The sequence below is a fragment of the Pseudophryne corroboree genome, chromosome 2 (assembly GCF_028390025.1).
Source record: "Pseudophryne corroboree isolate aPseCor3 chromosome 2, aPseCor3.hap2, whole genome shotgun sequence".
Lineage (NCBI taxonomy): Eukaryota > Metazoa > Chordata > Amphibia > Anura > Myobatrachidae > Pseudophryne > Pseudophryne corroboree.
The window spans coordinates 674,648,372-674,668,048 of record NC_086445.1 but is presented as its reverse complement, the minus strand read 5'-3'; the positions used below and the strand labels follow the sequence as shown (position 1 = coordinate 674,668,048).

General features: G+C 48.5%; 1 protein-coding gene across 14 annotated transcripts in view; it reads left to right on the top strand.

The window, feature by feature from the left end:
• LEMD1 (LEM domain containing 1) overlaps window positions 1-19,677 on the top strand; it is a 338,092-nt gene that overhangs the window by 238,589 nt on the left and 79,826 nt on the right. For 10 of the 14 annotated variants that reach the window (XM_063955129.1, XM_063955131.1, XM_063955130.1 and 7 more), the window contains exons 5-7: window positions 9,029-9,115; window positions 16,470-16,553; window positions 17,203-17,283. The exons of 1 other annotated variant lie outside the window; for it this stretch is intronic. In XM_063955129.1, coding sequence (XP_063811199.1) covers window positions 9,029-9,115; window positions 16,470-16,553; window positions 17,203-17,283 — 252 coding nt within the window. The remainder of the gene's footprint in view (window positions 1-9,028; window positions 9,116-16,469; window positions 16,554-17,202; window positions 17,284-19,677) is intronic. 3 more of the 14 variants (XM_063955113.1, XM_063955119.1, XM_063955117.1) reach the window with 3 other exon arrangements.

Below are 19,677 nucleotides of genomic sequence, written 5' to 3'. Positions count from 1 at the left end.
CGCTATTCCCCATGGTCCTTACGGAGTCCCAGCATCCACTACGGACTACGAGAAATAGATTTATCGGTAAGTTAAATCTTATTTTTAATTATCCCGTACTTGGACGATCTCCTAATAAAGGCGAGGTCCAGGGAGCAGTTACTGGTCGGAGTAGCACTATCTCGGGAAGTGCTACAACAGCATGGCTGGATTCTAAACATTCCAAAGTCACAACTGGTTCCTTCCACACGCTTACTGTTCCTGGGGATGATTCTGGACACAGAACAGAAAAAAGTGTTTCTCCCGCAGGAGAAAGCCGAGGAGCTGTCTTCTCTAGTCAGAGACCTCCTAAAACCAAAACGGGTATCGGTGCATCACTGCACACGAGTCCTGGGAAAAATGGTGGCTTCGTACGAAGCAATTCCATTCGGCAGGTTCCATGCAAGGACCTTCCAGTGGGACCTCTTGGACAAGTGGTCGGGATCGCATCTTCAGATGCATCAACTGATAACCCTGTCTCCAAGGACCAGGGTGTCTCTACTGTGGTGGCTGCAGAGTGCTCATCTTCTAGTGGGCCGCAGATTCGGCATACAGGACTGGGTCCTGGTGACCACGGATGCCAGCCTTCGGGGCTGGGGCGCAGTCACACAGGGAAGAAACTTCCAGGGACTTTGGTCAAGTCAGGAGTTGTCCCTACACATAAACATTCTGGAACTGAGGGCCATTTACAATGCCCTAAGTCAGGCAAGGCCCCTGCTTCAAAACCAGCCGGTTCTGATCCAATCAGACAACATCACGGCAGTCGCCCATGTAAACCGACAGGGCGGCACAAGAAGCAGGGTGGCCATGGCAGAAGCCACAAGGATTCTCCGATGGGCGGAAAATCACGTACTAGCACTGTCAGCAGTGTTCATTCCGGGAGTGGACAACTGGGAAGCAGACTTCCTCAGCAGACACGACCTACACCCGGGAGAGTGGGGACTTCATCCAGAAGTCTTCCTACTGTTGGTAAACCGCTGGGAAAGGCCACAGGTGGACATGATGGCGTCCCGCCTCAACAAGAAGCTAAAGAGATATTGCGCCAGGTCAAGGGACCCTCAGGCGATAGCTGTGGACGCTCTAGTGACACCGTGGGTGTACCAGTCGGTCTATGTGTTCCCTCCTCTGCCCCTCATACCAAAGGTACTGAGAATAATAAGAAGGCGAGGAGTAAGAACGATACTCGTGGTTCCGGATTGGCCAAGAAGAGCTTGGTACCCGGAACTTCAAGAAATGTTATCAGAGGACCCATGGCCTCTACCGCTCAGACAGGATCTGCTACAGCAGGGGCCCTGTCTGTTTCAAGACTTACCGCGGCTGCGTTTGACGGCATGGCGGTTGAATTCCGGATCCTAAAGGAAAAGGGCATTCCGGAGGAAGTCATTCCTACGCTGATAAAAGCCAGGAAAGAAGTAACCGCAAACCATTATCACCGCATTTGGCGAAAATATGTTGCGTGGTGTGAGGCCAGGAAGGCCCCTACAGAGGAGTTTCAGCTGGGTCGTTTTCTGCACTTCCTACAGTCATGAGTGACTATGGGCCTAAAATTGGGTTCCATTAAGGTCCAGATTTCGGCTCTGTCGATTTTCTTCCAGAAAGAACTGGCTTCACTGCCTGGAGTTCAGACTTTTGTAAAGGGAGTGCTTCATATTCAGCCCCCTTTTGTGCTTCCTGTGGCACCTTGGGATCTCAATGTGGTGTTGAGTTTCCTAAAATCACATTGGTTTGAACCACTTAAAACCGTGGATCTCAAATATCTCACGTGGAAAGTGGTCATGTTATTGGCCTTGGCTTCGGCCAGGCGTGTGTCAGAATTGGCGGCTTTGTCATGTAAAAGCCCTTATCTGATTTTCCATATGGATAGGGCAGAATTGAGGACTCGTCCCCAGTTTCTCCCTAAGGTGGTATCAGCTTTTCACTTGAACCACCCTATTGTGGTGCCTGCGGCTACTAAGGACTTGGAGGATTCCAAGTTACTGGACGTAGTCAGGGCCTTGAAAATTTATGTTTCCAGGACGGCTGGAGTCAGGAAAACTGACTCGCTTTTTATCCTGTATGCACCCAACAAAATAGGTGCTCCTGCTTCTAAGCAGACTATTGCTCGCTGGATTTGTAGCACAATTCAGCTGGCGCATTCTGCGGCTGGACTGCCGCATCCTAAATCAGTGAAAGCCCATTCCACGAGAAAGGTGGGCTCATCTTGGGCGGCTGCCCGAGGGGTCTCGGCTTTACAACTTTGCCGAGCTGCTACTTGGTCAAGGGCAAACACGTTTGCAAAATTCTACAAATTTGATACCCTGGCTGAGGAGGACCTTGAGTTCTCTCATTCGGTGCTGTAGAGTAATCCGCACTCTCCCGCCTGTTTGGGAGCTTTGGTATAATCCCCATGGTCCTTACGGAGTCCCCAGCATCCACTAGGACGTCAGAGAAAATAAGAATTTACTCAGCGGTAATTCTATTTCTCGTAGTCCGTAGTGGATGCTGGGCGCCCATCCCAAGTGCGGATTGTCTGCAATACTTGTATATAGTTATTGCCTAACTAAAGGGTTATTGTTGAGCCATCTGTTGAGAGGCTCAGTTGTATTTCATACTGTTAACTGGGTTAATATCACGAGTTATACGGTGTGATTGGTGTGGCTGGTATGAGTCTTACCCGGGATTCAAAATCCTTCCTTATTGTGTCAGCTCTTCCGGGCACAGTATCCTAACTGAGGTCTGGAGGAGGGGCATAGAGGGAGGAGCCAGTGCACACCAGGTAGTACCAAATCTTTCTTTTAGTGTGCCCAGTCTCCTGCGGAGCCCGTCTATTCCCCATGGTCCTTACGGAGTCCCCAGCATCCACTACGGACTACGAGAAATAGAATTACCGGTGAGTAAATTCTTATTATCCATGGTGTACATAAAGTGTCCAGGTTTCCTGGGAGGAGGGTATTTGAAGGGTGATAGCTGTTGTCAGCAGCATGAAAAAGTGGTTCAAGCTAAGCAGGAGCTATTGAACAGCTGTACAAATAGAACCGGTTCTGGCAAGCTATTATAGTGCAGCCTGTTTAATTAAAAATTATTTCTAAAAAGGTTTATAACATGAAAGCAAATATCTTGACTGCCTTGTGTAATAACCGGTTTCTGTGTACCAGTTTTCATAACTGGTTTTCTCTTACGTCCTAGAGGATGCTGGGGTCCACATTAGTACCTTGGGGTATAGACTGGTCCACCAGGAGCCATTGGCACTTTAAGAGTTTGAGAGTGTGGGCTGGCTCCTCCCTCTATGCCCCTCCTACCAGACTCCGTTTAGAAAATGTGCCCGAGGAGTCGGTCACAGCTAGGGGAGCTCTACAGAGCTTTCCTGGAAAAGTTTATTTTTAGAGTTTATTTTTTTACAGGGAGGCTGCTGGCAACAGCCTTCCTGCAGCGAGGGACTAAGGGGGGGGGGGGGGGGGGGGTGGGAGCAGTGTCCACCCTGCGGGGTCTGAGCCACTGTCTCCGCTGACTGGACACTGAGCTCCAGAGGGATCGGATCGTTTTCCGCCACAGGGGACCGCTCGCCCAAGCAGCATGCCGCCAAACCCTTACAGAGCTGAAGATGTGATGAGTGAGACACTGACCACCCTAGCAAGCGGGGGGCTGGTGTGAAGATGGCTGCAACGGGGAGGGAGCGCAATATTAACTGTGCTCCTGGGAAAGGCTCAGACACATGGTGGGGCGCCCTGGGGCAGCGCTTACCCCCACACTGGTCCACAAGTCTGTCGGGGTCCGCGGATCTCAGCCAGCACATTTTTCCTCAGGCCAGTATAATCCTTGAAGAGCGGGAAGACAGCGCCATTAAGGGGGCGGAGCTTCTCAGAGCGGACCCAGCAGCGTTCCAGCGCCATTTTCCTGCCTGCACAGCGCTGAGAGGAAGAATAGGTCCCTCCATAGCAACTCCAGCTGTCTGTACACGGTACCAGGGGGTTGTAGAAGGGAGGGGAGGGTGTAATAAGACTGTGTGTCCTATTAAGGTGCACAGTCAACGCTGACAAGGGGTCTCCCTTTGCTAAAAGCACTGTGTGTGGTTTGGCTCCAATCTCTGTGTCTCTCTTGCCATTCTTGGGGGGGGGGGGAACTCTGTCTGCTCTCACGTGTGTGTGTGTGTGTGTGTGTGTGTGTGTGTGGAGTGTTTGGTGGTCTCCTTTAGCTATGTCCAGGGATACTGTGTCATATGCTGCAGAGGATTTATCTTCCCAGGATGATCCCATTCCATGTAATCAGGATAGCACTGGTTTAGCACAGATACCAGCAAGGGAACCAGAGTGGTTTTCCTCTACCAAATCTTGGATTTCTCAGATTTCTGACAGGGTTGCCAGTAATGAATTTGCAACCCAGGTATTACAGAGCTCTATGGCAGTATGGCCGGTTTCTGGTACCACAGGACGCCCTGCTGTTTACCCCCACAAACGGTCACACAAGACGACACGGATACTGATTCTGACACCACAGACGGTGATGGGGATGTGTTGCGGGTGTCCGCATCTCTTGCAAAGGGGGTGCAATTGTTGATAGACGTTATCAGGGATGTGTTGAATGTTAATAATACCACACCTGAGCAGGTTGAGGTGGCTTTTTTTCACTGAAAATAAAAAAAAATCGCTAACCTTCCCTGCGTCAAAGGAATTGAATGCTATATTTGAAAAAGCATGGGTAAACCCTGAGAAAAAATTCCAGGTCCCTAAAAGGGTCCAGGTGGCGTTTCCTTTCCCTGAAGAGGATAGGAAAAAATGGGAAGACCCGCCGATTGTTGACGCATCTGTGTCCAGACTTTAAAGAAGGTGGTTTTGCCTGTTCCTGGATCTACCGCCTTAAAGGAGCCGGCTGATAGAAAAATTTATAACACGCTTAAATGAATGTACACTGCTTCAGGGGCCATATTACGTCCCACTATTGCTACCGCATGGATTGCAAAGGCAATAGTAAAGTGGTTGGCTACCTTACTTGAGGATTTGGATACGATGGATAGGGATGATGTTGCATTATATTTACGCAATATACATGATTCAGCAGGTTTTATGGTAGAATCCATGAAAGACCTGAGTTCCATGGCTGCCGGAATATCTTCCATGCCTGTTTCAGCTCGTCTGGGACAGTGGCTGCGCCAGTGGTCGGCCGACACGGAATCCAGGAAAAGTGTGGAAGCCCTACCCTATGCAGGTCAGGCTCTTTGGGGAAGCTCTAGATGCGTGGATATCCATGGCTACAGCGGGTAAGTCTCCGTTTCTTCCCTCAGCTGCCCCTGCTTCGAAGAAATCCTTCTCCATCTGCTAGAAAAGCCAGATCGTCCAATACCACCTTTAGGGGAGGTCGAGTAAAATCCAAGAAACCTGCAGGTTCCCAGGAACAAAAACCTGCATCAGGTACGCCAATGTCCTCCACATGACTGTGTACCGCGCGGCCTGGAGATGGGGCCAGTGGGAGCCAGACTCGGACATTTCAGTCTCGTCTGGGTATCGTCCGGCCTGGATCCCTGGGTGATAGATATTGTATCCCAGGGATACAGGCTGGAATTTCAAAGTTTCCCTCATCGTTTTTTCAAAATCAGGCTTACCAACTCTGTTGGCTGACAGCACTGTATTACAGGACGCTGTCCAAAAACTGGTGGAGGCACAGGGCATTTTGCTAGTACCACCTCTCATGCAGAACAAAGGTTACTATTCAAACCTTTTCGTGGTACCGAAACCGGAGGGTTTGGTCAGGCCCATTCTGAACCTAAAATCATTGAACCCCTTTCTAAAGGAGTTCAAGTTCAAGATGGAGTCTTTCAGGACGGTGATATCTGGTCTGGAAGAGGGGGAATTCCTGGTATCCCTGGATATCAAGGATGCATACCTCCACATTCCGATATGGCTGCCGCATAGGCTTATCTCTGTTTCGCAATGCTGGACTGTCATTTCCAGTTCCAGGCCCTCCCATTCGGCCTCTCCACAGCACCAAGGGTGTTTACCAAGGTGATGGCAGAGATGATGATTCTCCTCCACAAACAAAGGGGTGAACATCATTCCATATCTGGACGCTCTGCTGATAAAAGCATTATCCAAGGAGAAGCTGCTGCAATCCATTGTTCTCACAACACGTCTTCTCAGGAGTCATGGTTGGATTCTGAACCTTCCAAAGTCACATTTGGAACCAACCCAGAGGTTGTCCTTTCTGGGAATGAGCCTGGATACGGAAGTGCAAAAGGTGTTTCTTCCGCAGGAAAAGGCGTTCTTGATACAAGCTATGGTCCGGGATGTCCTGAAGCCAGCCCAAGTGTCTGTTCATCAATGTTTTCGCCTTTTGGGAAAGATGGTGGCCTCTTACGAGGCTCTCCAGTACGGAAGGTTCCACGCTCGGACCTTCCAGCTGGATCTCCTGAATAAGTGGTCGGGATCTCATCTCCAGATGCACCAGAGAATTCGTCTGTCGCCAAAGGCCAGGATCTCACTCCTCTGGTGGCTCCAATTGCCTCACCTTCTGGAGGGCCGCAGGTTCGGGATTCAGGACTGGGTCCTTCTAACCACAGATGCGAGCCTTCGGGGCTGGGGATCAGTCACTCAAGGAGTAACCTTCCAAGGAAGGTGGTCAAGTCTGGAAACCGGCCTGCCCATCAACATCCTGGAACGGAGAGCCGTCTACAACGGTCTTCAGGCAGCCCCTCTTCTAAGAAATTGTGCCATTCAAGTGCAGTCGGACAACGTAACAATAGTGGCTTACATAAACCGACCACGCGGAACGAAGAGCAGAGCGGCAATGTCAGAAGTCACGAGAATACTCCTCTGGACAGAAAAGCACGCGTTGGCGCTGTCAGCCATCTTCATTCCAGGAGTAGACAACTGGGAAGCAGACTTCCTCAGCAGACACGATCTCCATCCAGGGGAGTTGGGTCTCCATCCGGAGGTGTTCAGGGACATAACAGACCTTTGGGGATTACCCAAATAGACATGATGGCCTCGTCTCAACAAGAAGCTTTGGCGTTATTGTTCCAGGTCGAGGGACCCACAGGCAGTGACAGTGGACGCCCTGGTGTCTCTGTGGGTGTTCCAGTCAGTGTACGTGTTTTCACCACTCCCACTCATCCCAAGAATCCTAAAGCTCATAAGGAGAACAAGGGTTCAAGCGATCCTCATTGCCTAAGACTGGCCAAGAAGGGCTTGGTACGCGGACCTTCTGAATCTACTGCAAGAAGAACCGAGGCATCTTCCTCTTCGGGAGGACCTGCTGCAGCAGGGGCCGTTCCCCTATCAAGACTTACCGCGGCTACGTTTGACGGCATGGAAGTTGAGCGCCTGATACTTGCTCGGAAGGGCATTCCGAAGGTCATTTTTACCCTGATACAGGCTAGGAAAGGGGTAAACATTACCATTGTATTTGGAAGAAATATGTCTCTTGGTGTGAATCCGAGAAGTTTCCTACGGTGGAGTTTCAACTCGGACGTTTTCTCCAATTCCTGCAAGCAGGATTGGATATGGGCCTAAGGTTAGGATCTGTGAAGGTCCAGATTTCGGCCCTATCCATTTTCTTTCAGAAACAGTTGGTTTCCCTCCCTGAGGTTCAGACTTTTTTGAAGGGAGTTCTGCACATCCAACCTCCCTTTGTACCGCCTACGGCACCCTGGGACCTTAATGTGGTGTTGCAGTTCCTCCAGTCTGATTGGTTTGAGCCTCTACAGGAGGTTGAGCCCAAGTTTTTTACATGGAAGGCGGTCACGTTGTTGGCCTTGGCTTCTGCTAGACGCATGTCCGAATTGGGGACTTTATCCTGTAAAAGCCCTTACTTGGTCTTCCACGAAGATAGAGCTGAGCTCAGGACACGTCAACAGTTTCTTCCGAAGGTTGTGTCGGCATGTCATAGCAACCAACCTATTGTGGTGCCAGTGGCTATTGACTCCTCAATTACATCAAAGTCTTTGGATGTTGTAAGGGCTCTGAAGATATATGTGAAGAGAACTTCTCTTCACAGAAAGTCAGACTCTGTTTGTCCTATATGATCCCAAGAAAATTGGTTGTCCTGCTTCTAAGCAGACTATTTCTCGCTGGATTAGGTTCACAATCCAGCACGCTTATTCTACGGCAGGACTGCCGTGTCCAAAATCTGTTAAGGCCCACTCTACTCGTAAGGTGGGGTCTTCCTGGACGGCTGCCCAGGGGGGTCTCGGCAGTGCAACTTTGCCGAGCTGCAACTTGGTCTGGGTCGAAAACGTTTGCAAAGTTTTACAAGTTCGATACTTTGACTGAACTTCAGATCATCAGAGGCCAATCAGTTCTGCAGGAGCCTCCGCGCTCTCCCTCCCGTTCTGGGAGCTTTGGTACATCCCCATAGTACTAATGTGGACCCTAGCATCCTCTAGGACGTAAGAGAAAATAGGATTTTGGTACCTACCGGTAAATCCTTTTCTCGTAGTCCGTAGAGGATGCAGGGCGCCCGCCCAGCGCTTCGTTTTCCTGCAAATGTTATTTGGTTCAGTACAACTTCGTTTAGTACTGTATTGTTACTTGGTAAGTAATGTTTCAGCAGTTGCTGAGTTTTCACGCTTCGTTGGCTTGACGTGCCTTGTATGTGTGAACTGGTACGAATCTCACCACTATCTGTGTGTAATCCTTCTCTCGAAGATGTCCGTCTCCTCGGGCACAGTTTCTAGACTGAGTCTGGTAGGAGGGGCATAGAGGGAGGAGCCAGCCCACACACTCAAACTCTTAAAGTGCCAATGGCTCCTGGTGGACCCGTCTATACCCCATGGTACTAATGTGGACAGCCGCATCATCTAGGGACTACGAGAAAAGGATTTACCGGTAGGTACCAAAATCCTATTTTTACTTGTTCCACACACGAAAAACTGCCTACAAAGCCAGTCTGTGAAGGCAGCAGGGAAGTCACTGCAGGGGAAGAAATGAAATCCAAAAAGTGGATTATAAAGCGTGTTGCGCTAAAAAGGTTAATTGAAACAGCATAATAGACCATGCTCACACAGCTTAGCTTGTTGGTAATGCCTTTTATAACCCTCTAGGTTTTCACAGTGAATGTTCCAGTTCCTCGACGATCTTCCTTATCAAGTGGCTCAACAAGGCGCCCCCCTGCAGGCCAATATACACATGTAATGCTGTTTATCCATGTACTCTGCTAGTCACTGAGTGCTGCACATCACTGGGTGAACTTTCCTTCTGGGTTCCAATAAAACATTTACAGAATGAAAACAATCTGGCAATAGAGAGCTTAAATCATGCAAACATTTTAAATGTTGTACTTCCTCTTTATAATGCTTAACATCTGAACATCGGCTTATTTTCTGAAATCTCTACATAAAAATGTTGGTGTAATTTGAAGGCTTCATTACAAAAGATGAGAATGATGCTTTATCTTACGTCCTAGAGGATGCGGGGGTCCACATTAGTACCGTGGGGTATAGACTGGACCACCAGGGGCCATTCGCACTTTAAGAGTTTGAGAGTATGGGCTGGCTCGTCCCTCTATGCCCCTCCTACCAGACTCCATTTAGAAAATGTTCCCGGAGGAGCCGGTCACAGCTAGATGAGCTCTCCAGAGTTTCTCTAGTAAAGTTTATTTTAGAGTTTATTATTTTACAGGGAGGCTGGCAACAGCCTCCCTGCTTCGTGGGACTAAGGAGGGGGGGAAGGAATGGTGTCCGCCCTGCGGGGTCTGAGCCACTATCTCTGCTGACAGGACACTGAGCTCGTGAGGGGATAGATCGTTCCCTGCCACAGGTGATCGCTCACCCCAGCTGCATGCCACCACCCCCTTACAGAACTGAAGATCAGTGGCGAGTGAGTCACCGACCCCCCTAGCAAGCGGGGGACCGGTGTGAAGATGGCGGCATCAGGGTAGGAGCGCAGTATTAACTACGCTCCGGAGGCTCAGCGGTACATAGTGCGGCGCTGTGAGGGGCGCCCTGAGCCAGCGCCTACACCCTACACTGGTCACACTGGTCACACAGCCTGTCGGGGTTCCGGGATCTCAACCAGCATAAATACTCAGGCCAGTATAATCCTATGAAGAGCAGAAAGACACTGCCATTTTGGGGCGGAGCTTCTCAGAGCGAACCCAGCAGCGTTCAGCGCCATTTTCCTGCCTGCACAGCGCTGTCCATGAACAGCAAGTCCCTCCAAAGCAACTCCAGCTATCTCACAGTACCAGAGGGTTGTAGAGGAGGGGGGGGGGGGGGGGGGGTTGGAGGCTGCAAAACGACTGTGACCTTTTAAGGTGCGCTGATAGGGGGTCTCCCTTTATATTAAAAGCGCTCGGTGCCGGCGGCCATCTTGGGAGAGGCAAAGACGGGCGTGCAGACGCAGCGCTGCTGCGGACGGCCACTGCGCCCACACACAAAGTGGGGAAGACTGTGCTGAAGCTAGGAGGGTCAATAACGTCCCCCAGAGGTGGGGACCCCTGAGTTAACCCCAAATACACCAGGAGCTCAATAGCGGCGGCCATATTGGAGGTGGAAGGAGAAAGCTGGCTGCATAGAGCTGCTGCTGCTGCTGCTGCTGCTATTTACACCTCATTTACACCAGCTGAGGTACTCCACAGTGTCTCCCCACCTATCTGAAAACCCATTTAGAGCCACCTCGGAAGCGCGCTCCGGGACCGGAGCGCGACCGTCCCGGGACGAGTAGCGGCTTCTTCACTCCCCTGGGCTCGCTTACTCACCAGCCTTTTCCTGCCCTGAACCCTCTGGAAATACTGTGTGGCTGTGGATACCGCCACCTGACACCCAGAGCTGCAACCTCAGTTTCCCTTCCCCAGAGGGTGAATATCCTGCAGCACACAGATTACACAGAGTCTCCCTGGTTATTCCTGAACTCTCCACGGAAAACCCTGACCGCCGGCTGGCCCAGGTTGGAAACCAGGAATCACGGGACCAGGGAAGAAGCAAACGCCCTATGGCCCTGTTCGGCTCTTCAGTGCACATCGCTTGATTTCTCAGGAACACGCTGCCACACACCCGCCGCTAACCACTACAATACATAGGGTGCGAACTCCCCTGTGAAGATGATGCCCTTCTAACAACATGACTACTCCACCGTCGCTTCCTGCCTGAATAACCATCCACTACGGTCATCCTCTCTTTACCTATATGATCTACTAATCCCTCCAGGGACATCCCGACATGCCTCCAAAGAAATCGAAGGGGTCTAAATCTGCTTCACAAGTGAATTTTTTTGGGTCCTCCTCCTCCGGTAAGAAGTCTCGTACACCACTTTCCTCGCCAAATATGGCTCAATCATCTCAAGCATCTTCATCAATAATAAGCAACACGGCCCACGCCGCACAAGCTGAGATGGACTCTTTAGATGGCCCGGTCACGCTACGCTCAATCCATTCCATGCTAGCTTCTTTCAAGTCAGACATTACATCTGAGCTTAGATCCAATATACAAGCCCTTCGCTCTGATATTTCTGAAATCGGTGACAGAACAGACCACATTGAACACAAGATGGAGGAGCTAGTAACATCACATAATGATCTGATCTCCGCACATGACGCTCTCCTGGACGAGGTCGCTACCATCCGAGACAAAACCACAGATTTGGAGGACCGCTCACGTAGGAATAATATAAAAATAAGAGGCATCCCTGATGATGTTCCAAATGCTGACTTATATGGATACGCCACAGATCTTTTCCACAAATTGATACCTGATGTCCCACTACCTGACCTCCTGATTGACAGGATCCATAGACTCCCGAAGTCTATATTAAAAGCGCTGTGTGGGTTGGCTCCAATCTCTGTCTCTCTTGCCATTCTTGGGGGTGAAACTCTGTCTCTCCTCCCGTGTGTGTGTGTGTGTGTGTAGTGTCTGTGGTCTCCATTAAGCAATGTCCAGGTACTGTGTGTCATATACTGCAGAAGATATGTCCTCTCGGGATGATCCCATTCCATGTAATCAGGATTGCACTGGTTTAGCACAGATTCCAGCAAGGGAGCCTGAGTGGTTATCCTCTGTCAGATCTATGATTTCTCAGATTTCAAATAGGGTTGCACAAAATGAATCTGCAACTCGGGCTTTACGGAACTCTATGGCAGTCTGGCCCAGTTCTGGTACATCAGGGCTCCCCGCTGTATATGCACATAAACATGCTCTTGCACAGATCATGCAGGATAATACTGATACCGATTCTGATACTGCAGACGGTGACTGGGATGTGTTGCGGGGGGCAGCATCTCTTGCAAAAGTTGTGCAGTTGATGATGGAGGCTATTAGGGATATGTTGAACATTGCTGATAAAACACTCGAGCAGGTTGAGGAGGCTTACTTCACTGAAAATAAGAGAGCCTCACTAACCTTCCCTGCGTCAAAGGAATTAAATGCTATTGGAAAACCCGGATAAAAAATTCTAGATACCTAAAAAGGGTTCTGGTAGCGTTTCCTTTCCTGGTAGAGGATAGAAAAAAATGGGAAAACCCGTCTATTGTTGACGCGTCAGTATCCAGACTCTCAAAAAAAGGTGGTTTTACCTGTTCCAGGATCTACCGCCTTGAAAGAGCCGGCTGATCGTAAAATTGATAATACGCTCAAATCCATGTACACTGCTTCTGGGGCAATACTACGTCCCACTATTGCCAGTGATTGGATTGCCAAAGCTATAGTAAAGTGGTCAGGCATGTTACTTGAGGACTTGAATACTATGGAAAAATGTGATGTTGAATTGTTTTTACGGAACATTCAAGATTCTGCAGGATTTCTGGTAGAATCCATGAAAGACCAGTATCGGCTCTTCGAGGACTGTGGTTGCGCCAGTGGTCTGCCGACGTGGAATCCAGAAAAAGTGTGGAGACCCTACCCTACACAGATCAGGCTCTGTTTGGGGAAGCGTTAGATGCGTGGATCTCTACGGCTGGTAAGTCACCATTTCTTCCCTCAGCTACACCTGCTCTGAAGAAACAGTTTTCTTCAGTTAAATCACAGCCCTTTCGGTCTACCAAGCCCAGAAAGGCCAAGCCATCCAACACCTTCTTTCAGGGAGGTCGGCCCAAGTCCAAGAAACCTGCGGCTGCAGGTTCCCAGGAACAGAAACCTGCTTCAGGTACACCAAAGTCCTCTGCATGACGGTGGACTGCACGCCCCGGAGGTGGGGCCAGTGGGAGCGAGACTCAGAAATTTCAGTCATGTCTGGGTGTCCTCCGGCCTGGACCCCTGGGTGCAAGATATTGTGTCCCAGGGGTACAGGCTGGAATTTCAAAATCTCTCTCCTCACCGATTTTTCAGATCAGGCTTTCCAGCTCTGCTGGCAGACAGGACTGTCCTGCAAGAAGCCGTCCAGAAGTTGGTGGAGGCACAGGTCATTGTGCCAGTATCGCCTCATATGCAAAACAAGGGTTACTATTCGAACCTTTTCGTGTTACCGAAACCGGATGATTCGGTCAGGCCCATTCTGAACTTAAAATCACTTAACCCCTTTCTGAGGGAGTTCAAGTTCAAAATGGAGTCTCTAAGGGCAGTGATATCCGGTCTGGAGGAGGGGGAATTCCTAGTATCCCTGGATATCAAGGATGCGTACCTCCACAATCCGATTTGGCTGCTGCATCAAGCTTATTTTCGATTCACACTGTTGGACTCTCACTTTCAGTTCCAGGCCCTCCCATTCGGCCTCTCCACAGCACCGAGGGTATTCACCAAGGTGATGGCCGAAATGATGATTCTCCTCCGTAGACAGGGGGTGAACATAATTCCGTATCTGGACGATCTGTTGATAAAGGCATCGTCCAAGGAGAAGCTGTTACGGTCCATAGCACTCACGACCCAGCTTCTCGGGGAACATGGTTGGATCCTGAATCTTCCAAAATCACATTTGGAACCAACCAGGAGGTTGTTCTTTCTGGGAATGATCGACACGGAGGTGCAGAGGGTGTTTCTCCCAGAGGAAAAGGCGTTGGTGAGTCAAACGATGGTCCGGGATGTCCTGAAGCCAGCCCAGGTGTCAGTTCATCAGTGCATTTGCCTTCTGGGGAAGATGGTGGCCTCTTACGAGGCTGTGCAGTACGGGAGGTTTCACGCTCGGTCCTTCCAACTGGATCTCCTGGACAAGTGATCTGGATCCCATCTACACATGCACCAGAGAATACGTCTGTCACCAAAGGCCAGGATTTCACTCTTCTGGTGGCTGCAATTACCTCACCTTCTGGAGGGACGCAGGTTCTGGATTCAAGACTGGATCCTTCTAACCACGGATGCAAGACTCCGGGGCTGGGACGCAGTCACTCAAGATGTAACCTTCCAAGGAAGGTGGTCATGTCTGGAAACCGGCCTGCCGATAAACATTCTGGAACGAAGAGCCGTCTACAACGGTCTTCTCCAAGCGGCCCATCTTCTGAGAAATCGGGCCATTCAAGTGCAGTCTGACAATGTGACAACAGTGGCTTACATAAACCGACAGGGCGGAACAAAGAGCAGAGCTGCAATGGCAGAGGTAACAAGAATCAACCTCTGGGCAGAGAAGCATGCGTTGGCGCTGTTGGCCATCTTCATTCCGGGAGTAGACAACTGGGAAGCGGACTTCCTCAGCAGACACTATCTCCATCCAGGGGAGTGGGGTCTCCATCCGGAGGTTTTCAAGGAGGTAACAGATCTTTGGGGCGTACCCCAGATCGACATGATGGCCTCTCGTCTCAACAAGAAGCTTTAGGGGTATTGTTCCAGGTCGAGGACCCGCAAGCAGTGGCGGTGAACGCCCTAGTGACTCCGTGGGTATTCCAGTCGGTGTACCTGTTTCCTCCACTTCCACTCATCCCAAGAGTTCTAAAACTCATAAGAAGAACAAGGGTTCAAGCGATCCTCATTGCTCCAGACTGGCCAAGAAGGGCTTGGTACGCGGATCTTCTGAATCTACTGCAAGAAGAGCCGAGGCCTCTTCAGGAGGACCGGCTGCAGCAGGTGCCGTTCGCCTATCAAGACTTACCGCAGCTACGTTTGACGGCATGGAAGTTGAGCGCCTGATACTTGCTCGGAAGGGTATTCCGAACAAGGTTATTCCTACCCTCCTACAGGCTAGGAAAGGGGTAACGTCTAAACATTTACCATCGTATTTGGAAGAAATGTCTCTTGGTGTGAATCCAAGAAGTTTCCTACGGTGGAGTTTCAACTAGAACGTTTCCTCCTCTTACTGCAAGCAGGAGTGGATATGGGCCTGAGGTTGGGTTCTGTAAAGGTCCAGATTTCGGCCCTATCCATTTTCCAAAATCTATGTGAGGAGGACTGCTCGTCACAGAAAATCAGACTCTGTTTGTCCTGTATGATCCCAAGAAAATTGGGTGTCCTCATTCTAAGGGAAAAGGTAGCAGGTGCACTATCTCACACTAGCTCAACCTGTAGTAACCAGAGGCACTTAGCATATTCCTGGCCAGGGCTATGAGCTTACCCACCGCATCAAGGTAGCCTCTCATTGGGTAAGTCCCTAACACTAACTATAGGGGTTCAGGTCCGGGGGGCAGGACACCCCAGAGCCACCCAGCCAGACGACCCCAGGGCATCGCAGGAGTGATAAAAATATATATTTTTTTTGAGATAGTGCACCTGCTACCTTTTCCCTTTGTACACTTTACTAAGTCTCAAGCAGAGTAGCACCTCACTACCTAATTAAGGTGTGCAAATTAGGGCCCTTTTCCCTTTTTCCTTTTGTCCTCATTCTAAGCAGACGATCTCTCGCTTGATCAGGTTCACTATCCAGCATGCGTATTCTACGACAGGCTTGCCGTGTCCTACGTCTGTCAAGGCCCACTCTACTCGTAAGGAGGGGTCTTCCTGGGCGGCCGCCCGGGGTGTCTCGGCGTTACAACTTTGCCGAGCTGCAACTTGGTCTGGGTCGAACACATTTGCAAAGTTCTACAAGTTCGATACTTTGGCCTCTGACGATCTGAAGTTCAGTCAATCAGTTCTGCAGGAGCCTCCGCGCTCTCCATCCCGTTCTGGGAGCTTTGGTACATCCCCATGGTACTAATGTGGACCCCAGCATCCTTTAGGACGTAAGAGAAAATAGGATTTTGGTTACCTACCGCTAAATCCTTTTCTCGTAGTCCGTAGAGGATGCTGGGCACCCGCCCAGTGCTTCGTTTTCCTGCTTTCATTATTTGGTTCAGTACAACTTCGTTTTAGTTGTGTACTGCATTGTTACTTGGTAAGTAAGGTTTCAGCGGTTGCGGAGTTTTCAAGCTAGGTTAGCTTGATGTGCCTTGTGTGTGTGAGCTGGTGTGAATCTCACCACTATCTGTGTTAAATCCTTCTCTCGAAGATGTCCGTCTCCTCGGGCACAGTTTCTAGACTGAGTCTAGTAGGAGGGGCATAGAGGGAGGAGCCAGCCCACACTTTCAAACTGCCAATGGCTCCTGGTGGACCCGTCTATACCCCATGGTACTAATGTGGACCCCAGCATCTTCTACGGACTACGAGAAAAGGATTTACCGGTAGGTAACCAAAATCCTATTTTTTCCTCTTACAGATCCCAGCATGTCTTGCAGCTGAATTTAACCAGAACCTTGCAACACTAGGAGACGATTTCAGCGTTACAAAAATGTTAAAGCAGGAAAGTACAGTGCTTACTTTGTAACTGGGTAGTCAATCATCCATCAACTGCTTAAAATCATAACTACCAGAAGACCTTTAATTTTACTACTGCATAATAGATGCTAGAACAAAGGTTGCTGGAAAATCTCACTCTTCAGCCCTGCATGGTCAAATCTATAATCTTTCATTGCTGCCCAACTCAATAGTATACCTATTCAGATTGACGTTTTTGAGAACAGCCTAAAGATACAGAACATAAGTCTTAAGTTAAAATTCTTCCAGCTGTTGGCTTTGTCTCCCACATTGTTGAATGATGTTAAAAGTAGGCCTACCTTGCATAGAGAAAAGGTTTTATATAGCAAGAACCTGTTTTGATGTGTTAATAATTTGTCATGATCTGTTTTTTGATGTTGGGTTTCACTGAAAATAGCCATGAAGAGATATAGTATGCGATCAAAGCTCTCCACATACAGTGGAACAAAACGTTTAAGTTGGTTCTATTTTGTGCGGGCTTTTGATGCATCTAGATGACCCTATTAACGTAATATGCATTAAGCAGAAGTAATGTGAACAATTAACGAGCACAGTGCTGAATTTCAGATTGCTTACAGCTGGCTAGCATATTTCACTTTGGTAACAATCTAATAGAGCAAACTGTATTTGAGCAGATGGAGCGAAGGCATTCTGTGGGCCAGACTGCATGTTACAGAAATGGACAGGATGGCAAAAATATGACATCCAGAAACCAGGTACAACGGTTTATATAATCCGATAACCAAGACTGCAAAGTTGTTCTAAGCACAGATAGAGGTGTGCACTTCTGGGGACATTCCTATAACCGAGAACACCCCCACCTCCTATATATTGTATGCTGCAATATCTTTACCATATTCCCTGGGAATCTGCTCCTGTCTGCACTACGATTTGCATGCATGGCCAAGCAAATTAATGGTACAGTTGTCAGTGCGTCACAAAATTAATAAAGTTTGTTTGGTGGTTGTTAAGCTGAAAATCTGACATTTACAACCTTGGCCATAAATGCTTATTGCAGCGAGTTGTACCTTCCACTCCCCTTCCCCCAAATCAAGCAATTGAATACTTCCCTCTACAAATCATTTGATTACCAATATAAATCTGTATTCTGGTGAATGCATGGCTTCAATGGCAGCTTGTGGCAAAATGTTCTTCACAATGCTTATGGCATAACTTATTTCTTGTGGCAATCAATCTTCACTAAGAGTCAAGGTTTTGAGATGTAGGAGCCTGTTAAGTGGTGATAGACCAAATCACAGCTATAGAAAACTTATCATGATTGACCAAGAACATATTGTTGAAGCAGATTTTACGATCTTGGCTGGCAGCAGTATGCGAACTCAGTACTTTGCAAGTCAGTTGTCAGTGCATTTTTGCAATGCACAGTGTACTTGGGAGCCCTGACTTGGTTTTTCAATTTCACTTACAATAAATAGAAATATAAAAACTATGAAAGTAAATAAAATGTTCCCCATTATACAATTTTATTGGTTTATTTAAAAAAAATGTATTCGGTATCCTTTGCTATCATCTGATAGAGGTGGGATTGGGTTGCCCTTGATAATAGAAAGCCAGAACCACCTTCTTAATACACAGTTGCTTCCAGATATATTGGGAGAATGTAATAGTCTCTGATTTTGCGTTGATTTGTAAGGGCCTGATTCAGGTTTGTTAGCAGAGCAAAAAAGCACCCAACTGGGCAAAACCATGTTGCACTGCAGGTATTGCAGATGTAACATGTGCAGAGATATAGATTTGGGTGGGGTGTGTTCAGATTTGAAATATAAATTGCAGTGTAAAAATAAAGCTAACATTTGTGGGCTACATGCAAAAGTAGACAGTATTTACCCTGCACAGAAACCATATATCTCACCCAAATCTCTGCACAGGGCCAAATAAAGCCTTGTGGAAACTTGGGGCACTTAAGAAGGGGCCTAGGGGAAGCAGTGGGTGTATATTTGTGCATACCTCCCAACATGACCCATTCCTGGAAGGACAAAATGCTCTCTACCTCTTAATATATGATTGGCGTCACGTGTTTTGAACTATTTAATTGATAAGAAAGATATTTTGGAAAAAGGGGGAGACCTGGACTGCACATCCTATTACTAAAGATATCAAGAGGTGCCATCATGCTGAGGCTTCTAATACTATGCTGGGGGAAGAGAGATGCAGATGCACACTCTTAGCACTAAGAACACTGATAGTAAAAATTATTTAAATAAACCCTCACAATTAACATGGAGTATAACTGAAGTTCTTAGCACACATTTGTGCAAATGTGAGGGCCCATGTACTTCATCACATGGGTCCCTAACAGTCCTAATACTATCACATTCTATAAATTTATTCAGGACTTACCTTTAAATAGGGCCTTATCAATGTGTGATCTGAAATGCAGGAACCCAGCTAATTAAAACACCTGAGGGTGAATGGGAGGAGTGCCAATCCAGAGGAAGGAAGCCTTGCCTTCCATTGTACAATATATACACAAATATAGTGGAAAAAGGGGGGGGGCCTGTATTGCACATCCTATTTACTAAAGATATCATGAGATGCTATCATGCAAACTTGAAATACACGTAGAAAAATAAAATTTATGAATGCAATAGCAGCAGCCTCTGTGCTACTTACACACTTGGACTGGACTCAGGAGGGAGGGCTCTGTCTCTGTAGCCCTGAATGCTCTCATTAGGCAACAGGTTACACAGGACCCAGATACTCAGGCGGGAAGGAGGAGAAGCAGAGATCCCTGGGTCATTTACAGTTCTCTCCCTACTCCTGTCTCTCTCCTGGTCGGGAGGCCCCTTCAGTATCTCATTGGCTACAGCCTAATTAATTGAAAAGCATGGGTGAAACAATCGATTGTTCCTTTGCAGATGGTTGCACACCAGTGAGGTTACCCATCAATGGTACAATTTATGGGTAACCCACCAATGACCATCCCTAGTTTTGCGGGGCATCTGACTGATCTGCCACTGGGCAGGTCCTGTGCCTCCTCTTCCGGGCCGGCTCAAGATACCTGCTGTATAGTTGTTGATGATGTTGTTTTTTGTGTTTTTTTTAAAGTGGGCATGGCCACGAGTGTCTGATTAGGCCACACCCCTGAC